This window comes from Echinococcus granulosus (assembly GCF_000524195.1).
Source record: "Echinococcus granulosus chromosome Unknown EG_S00166, whole genome shotgun sequence".
In the NCBI taxonomy this organism is placed as follows: domain Eukaryota; kingdom Metazoa; phylum Platyhelminthes; class Cestoda; order Cyclophyllidea; family Taeniidae; genus Echinococcus; species Echinococcus granulosus.
The window spans coordinates 15,229-22,223 of record NW_020170546.1 but is presented as its reverse complement, the minus strand read 5'-3'; the positions used below and the strand labels follow the sequence as shown (position 1 = coordinate 22,223).

General features: G+C 47.1%; 1 protein-coding gene across 1 annotated transcript; it reads right to left on the bottom strand. All coding sequences in view use genetic code 11, as the record gives it.

The window, feature by feature from the left end:
* Positions 1–71: 71 nt before the first annotated feature.
* EGR_09769 (hypothetical protein) lies at positions 72–6,979 on the bottom strand (the record flags this gene model as incomplete). The annotated part of the gene is made up of 10 exons (XM_024499018.1): positions 72–126; positions 339–945; positions 1,734–2,293; positions 2,344–2,783; positions 3,358–3,424; positions 3,466–3,567; positions 5,464–5,671; positions 5,887–6,361; positions 6,442–6,642; positions 6,974–6,979. The coding sequence occupies 10 exons, from the start codon at positions 6,977–6,979 to the stop codon at positions 72–74; spliced, it is 2,721 nt and encodes a 906-aa protein (XP_024346559.1).
* Between the last annotated feature and the right edge of the window lie 16 nt (positions 6,980–6,995).

Sequence of the window (6,995 nt, the reverse complement as noted above, 5' to 3'; positions counted from 1 at the left end):
TATATTTACTGAGTATGCACTATGGTCGACCAAGAAACTTCACTATAGCTAGCTGTAAGACTATGAGTAGCTTACAGGGATCTGTCAAATACACTTGACACCCCTTTATTGAGATTCCTCGCAGCACTAAATGGCGGCTGCAGAACCTGATAGATAGGATCGGAGCTTGTCTGACAATCAAATCGAGTTTATCTCTGCTGAGAAGCTGCTGAAGCTTCACGCCAAGAGAGTTGCAAGGTGTTTAATGAGGATACGGTGTCCAGAAGCAGAACATGCCGCCCAGATATGATTTGAGCGAATAATTCGCTTTGAAAGCTCAATAAATTAGGTCAACTTACTGCATGAACCTAGTTCTACACTCCTCCGAGCAAAATGCGTAGATTTTACCCTGGTAGAGAGCCAAAATATTGGCATTGCCTTCGCGCAGACCCTCATAATGCTGTCTGGTTTCCTGAAAGCACACCGGACAGAAACCACGCAAAGCCATTTGCCGTGGAAAGGAGTCGTGAGGAATCGTTCCCACGGGAAGCCTTTTCGGAAGGTCATCCACACCTGGGAGGGCTTTCAACGCCTGTGGAGGAAGATACTTCTCCGGATTGGCCATGAATTTGCGCAGTTCTTCTGGACCCGCTGTTCTGTACGTCTTGCCATTGTATTCCACTGCAAATCTCAAATCTGTGGGAATATGAGGATGCAAATCAGCATCTGAGGTGTCCACAGTGTATCGTAGAGAGGTGGAGCAGAAAGCGGAGTTGTAGCGAGCTTTTGGAAGGCAGCCTTCCGCTCCGGGAAGCCTAGTCACCAATGGAGCTGTGTACTCCTCTCTGCAATCGAACAGTTCGTCATTCTCTGCTAGTCGCACTGGACAGTAACATCCAAATTCACCAATTTTCTTCTCAAACTGTTCCATTGTTAGTCCCATCTCTGAGATGCTCATTGGTTTGTCTGAAACAGAAAAGCATCGCGAGGGAGTGAGTTTGGATGTGTTTGACGTATGAGGACTTTGAAGTCAGGTGGAGATCCCTAGTTTGTCAAGAATAGGAAGTGGTGTTACCGTGGCGGCGCTATAGGCAGTAGTAAGTGACAAGCGCGTAGACTTATTACCAACGGACACCCCACACACTGTGAGATTCGCTCAGTGAAGCCAATTTTGATCAGGCTGCCTGGAATAAGTGGTAGTGAGAATGAATTTCGAGTCTGTAGATAACTCCCCACTTCAGTTCGTGATGGGTCGCTCAGCCACTTAGCAGTAGGCCACCTGAAAAGAGCAAGTCGGTGCGCCGATGAAGATCCACATTCCTAGCACTCAGTTCTGTGGATATGTAGGGAGCGAGTGCAACGCCTCGCTGCAGCAAGACTAACCTATCGTTTGGGAAGATTGGATAAGATCCGATTTTCGTTTCAGAAACGGCGAGTACAGCTATCGACGAACATTATCACCTTTGAAGGGATAGCACAGTGGGCGCCAAGGCGGCATTCCGCTTTCGACCAGTGCAATTAAGTAAATGTAGCACAAAGTTTACAATTTCTTACTATGGGAAGGTCCACAGCCTTCCGGATAGTAACATCATCTACTAGGAAACCGAGCGGATTTTTCTACGAAGATTCTCCAGAGGTCAGATTTCGAGGGTACCCAGTGCCTTAAAATAAACTGCTTAGATTCTTTCACATTGTATGGCAAAAAGGAGTTCTTACCCTCGATTAACAGAAGAAGTAGGCAAATGAAGACTTACTTCTTTTTCTGTTGGTATTGTACTCCATAACATGAGCCATTCTATGTGTGGTGGTCAGAAGGGCCTTTTTCAGTGCAACCAAAGCGTTCTCTTCAGCAGGAATATCCGTCAACGATCCATTGTGAGACTTCAACCAGTCCCGTCTCGCCGACTCAGCCTCGACATAAGCGAAGTGTTTGAGAATCTCATCAGGCAGTCGATCTGCCTCCACACTAGGCAGCCCATAGCGCCTCTCCAATGCTTCATCAATCCTTCTGTAACGTCTTCTCCTCCATTCTGCCTCTTCGTCACTTTCATCACTATATCTACCCTTGCCAACCTTGTCATGTCCACTGCGTTTGCCGTAAAGGGAGAAATAATCGTCCTCATCTTCAGAGCCATCTCTGTCACCGTAGTGTCTTCTACGGCGACTTCCATGAGGCCCAGAGCCTTCGGAGTCCTCACTTCCATGAGTCCTTCCCTGACGCCGACGACGTCTTCCACCACCTCCATGACTGTCGTCTTCATCGTATGAAACATCACTTCCTCCCCTCCTTCCAATTCTTCCACCTCTCCCATGCCTGCCACCACCACGCCGCCCTTCTCCATCACTGTCGTCAGATGAACCTACAGAGCCTCTTCCTCTTCCTCGACTTCTGCCTTGTCTACTGCCGTCTTCTCCACCACCACCACCACCACTATCATCATCATAACCATTCTTTCCACCTCCTCTTCCATATCTTCTGCCGAATCCTCCTTCACCGTCTCTTTCATCCCATTCACCATCAAGACCGAATCCACCTTTTCTACCTCTTCCCCTTCCCTCACGACCGAGTCCATCTGAGTCACCCTCCAAATCTTCTGAACCGTATTTCCCTCCTCTAGCTCTTCGTCTACCCTGTCCACCTCTGGAGCCACTCGAGTCATCGGCACCGCTTCTTCCTCTGCCGCCTTTCCCTTTACCACCTCCTCCTTCACCTTCGCTTCCAGAGAGTCCGCTACCCACGCCACCTCGTCCACCTGCCCCATCACGATCGTCGCCAACACCACTTCCTCCACGTCCGCCGCCGCCTAAGCCGTCTTCATCGGATCCTCTCTCCCCCCGTCTTCCTCCTCCTGCTCCTCCTAATCCACCTTCATCAAGTTCAAGTTCTGCTCCTCCAGCGCCTTCCAAACCGTCTATACCGTCTGCCAGTCCTCCTAAACCTGCACCAAGGCTGGATTGAGGAAAAATAAGGGCACAAAATCAGTCTACTCTCTTGACATTAGTGTCACAATCATTTGGCATTCCCCATTAACTTATGGCAAATGTAATTGTAGCGTGATTGAACTTGCAAAGAATAACAGTGGGACGTAGAATGTCCGCGCCCTGAGGATGGGGCAATTGATGACCATTTGCATTCAAGCAATCGGATGAACCAATTTTTAGTTGACCAAAACGGATGAAATGTAGTAACTGCGTGAAGTCAACATCCTTCCACCTTGAAAAGTAGCATGCTAATGGGTTTTGGCGATGCTGTTTGCAAAGAAGACGCAATTCTAAAACTATCAAAGTTGATAGTTTACACGCGCGGGCTCACAAACACTCTTCATTCTCTGTGGCTTTCGACAGTCAACACAGTGATGTTGCTGTTGACAGGCTAACCACACTTCTGGAGCTGGATGGTGAAGGACACAGCAATCTAGTCTGGCTAGGAGAGTTGCCTGTCTCCCTAAATTCGGAGAGCATAAAAGCAGCACAAATGGAACTCACTTTCCACCACGCCGAGCTTTCATGCTGAGCCAGACTTTGAGAAATGGACAGTCCGGAGGCTCCTGATTGTTCCAATTGTCAAACCAACTCACTTCGATGGATCTGACGTGCGGAAAAAGGCAAAGTTATCATCTCTCTTGGCATCTATAATTCAGGAAGGCATCGCTTAATTAACTACGGAGGAACTTCTTTGAAACGTAGTATGAAAAAGTCAGTATAGCACAAAAAAGATGCGACTGATGATCAACATGACGTTGGGAGGAATAAGCTGTTATTTACATCGTAAGTAGAAATTTTATTTATGCTTTTTAGAGCAGTGTGATGGGATTGTTACCCGAAGGGTAATTGACAAAGGTGACAAGAACAATAGGTTGTACTGAATTGAGACCTGTGCCACTCAAATAAGGAGGATATTAGCCGATTGTGCATTATGCAACACCACTGATCTCTCCGGCTCTACCGCACATTTGCTGCAAAATAACCCAAGATAGTGTCCTCATAACATCGTTAGGAGGACATAAGGATTAATTACTATGGCAGGCAGGCTACAGATGGACAATCAAAATACCTACATCATTCAGAACCAACTTAGTCTCAAGTCCCGTAAGGCAGGTAGCACTGGAGCGTGGTAAGAACCATGAGGGTCGCAATCACCGCGAAAGTGCTTCATAGGACGTGAACTGGACAACTGACACCGCCTTATGTTACAAAGGTCAGGGAAGAAGTCAAATGATTGTTTGGGTATCATTAAACCAGAACTCAATCCAGAACATCCAAATTAATCACGTCAATCAAGTGCTCTTTCGATTTGCGACCTTCCTCACTCTGACAAATTGTCATAACCTGTCGGGACTTGTTAAATGCATGCGATTGTCCTTAAGCGTGAGTCAATCAGCGGGATGTGCTTCTTTACCATCTGTATTATCCTCCTCTCATTTCGGAAGCTGAAATCATAAGAAGTTTGTTAGACTTAGTAGAGAGGTCTCAAGTCTGGTGCCAAATGCTACGTATTAACAGATGACAATGCGCGCCAAAGGCCAGCAGTGTATTTTTATTTCACGTCATTCGTGCCGCTGTTAGATGGATGAATGACGCATGACTGGTCACCTCGCAACACTCAATTTCCATGACATGTACAACGTCATTTTCAGGGGACTTCAAGGGCCTCGCGGATAGTGGGATACTGATGGGATTATTCACGATTAACTCCTTGTAGAACAGTGGACAACCTCAATTGAGACCTGTCTACTAGGCGGTGGTCAAGCATGACCCTCGATAGCATCAGGTTTCAACCTCACAACCCATCTGTGCGAAGACGTCGACCCATTCTTCCCTTTCATTCTCGTAAAACGCGGGTCCGGATGATTGTCAACTTATTCTGAGTCTGGATGATTACGAGAATACACGAGAGGCAGAACAGACACAGTTTGGATGCTAACAACTGACATCTGGCTCCTGTCTCGTTAAAAAACAACTTCAACAACCTTCCTATGTAGCGGAAAGTCATTTGAGGATAGTTTACCAGGGCGACTTATCCGAGGTCATTAAAACTTGATTTTCCCTACAGTCTTATGGGATTCCATTCTTGCTACCTGGACCACTTCTCTCCCAGCACCTTTCTGGTCTCAAGACAACTCTGCTTCTTAGTCCATAATTCCTGTTTCCTCTACTATAGCAAATGAGTCGCCAGTGCTGTTTCATGGCATAACTCTCTTTGATACATATCTAGCTACTATTTCAAGGAACCTATTTCTGCATTTTCTTCAAAGAAGACAAAAAAGTCGTCAATTAAACTCACGGATGATGGCAATGTTTGCTATGCAGTTCCAACATAAGCAATGGTTGGATTGACGCAGCATGCATAAACTTTGCTTGATCCATTGTAATCGGGTAATTGTCCAGAATGTATCTACAACCCACCAAACTGGGTGATCAGACAGCGTTTTTCCCACCTTTTTCTGTGGCGCAAAAATAAAAGGTGTAGTGATTTGAACCCACCCCCTGGCCTGGATCTGTGGAGCAAGGAGAGCCACTCGGAGGGCCTTAGTTACTAGGTCGTCACAAAGTGCCGCCCCACTCATGACGACCCCCCGAATCTGTCCTGCTAGGGCTGTCCAGCTTTGACACACTGAACTGAGTAGCCATTGAACCGCCCTTGTCGTGGTCACGTAAACCACGTGCAAATCTGTCCCAAGGCGTCTTGATACTAAAATAAAGACAAATTATTTCAGTGTACCACACACGTCGTGATCCGGTCCTAGATGACACGAATCAGGATGACAAGCGTGCCTGCAATTCTGTGTGCATGCCTGCTCATGTCTACAGGCGACTTCGGGCTAGCGTGATGGGCAAATCCTCAGGAAAGGAGATATCGAATCCAATTTTTACAAATACTGGTTAGCAGATGACGTAAACACTCACTGAACTCCCGTTCGGATGTGGGTCCACCAATGACAGCTACCTGAAGCGGTTGATGTGCCAGAGTCTGTGTCTGCTCTCCAGCCATTCTGATCACCGCGATCGGGTTTGCCATGAACACCCTTCTCTCAGCCTCTGAGGAAAACCAGTAGACGCATTCCCTATATACCGCACAACACGTTTGTATCGCGCCTGCCGAGCCCTTTTTGCTCTTTTTAATGGCCGCATTTGGATCAATCTCATCGCCCAGTTGGGCTTCCACGAGGCGTCGATCCAGACGAGAATAGCGGAGAATGGGCGAAGGATTGATGGGAGGAAGACGAGCGAGAGCAACACGGTCCCACGAGACTGGGCAGAATCGAGTAAAGGGTGAGAGGTGTTTAAATCCACTGGCTACGAGGTTTTCCCCCTCCTCTAGAGTGATCGGATACACCCTCTCGAATATGGCCTCGCGATTGAGGATGAGGCTCTTAATTTTCTATACAGTCATGAAGAGGTCAGATGGCTCCGATTGGCTATTCAGCATTGGAGTAACTATAAATAGATACAATCAATCACCTTGACAAGGCGGTAGCGAACACGGGTTAACTGATCATCAGCACGAATGGAGAAGTGGGGAATTTTGGCTTCAGTGAAGGCTTCGAGCACTTCTTCCGCATTTGCAATTCCAATCTCAACGCGATTGCCGATTTCTCCTTCAATCCGAGCCATCGCCTCGCCCTCCGTCTCTTCGTCTTCCGCCTCCTCTTCTTCCTCTTCCTGCCAAGTAGATTAGTGAAAGGCTTATCTGTCAGTCACTTAGCTACAAAGGGAGTTCATAGAGAAGATCAAACTTGGGTGCATTTTGGGGCTGGTAAATATCCAGCGGAAGTGAGGGTGGCAGTGAGGAACAGACACTATATTTCTCCTTCCCTTCCCCCTTCCTCTCCCACCTTTGCCACCCTACCAGATAAAAGATTTGACGTTGCTTTATAAGAGGGACACTTTAGCTATACTAATTCACTAACCCTAACACTTTTTAATGTTTCATTTCCCAATTGTATGGTGTGAAGTATTTGCATGATCTCTGGAAGGTGGGCAATATGCAGACAACCATTTTGCCTGCAGTTCAT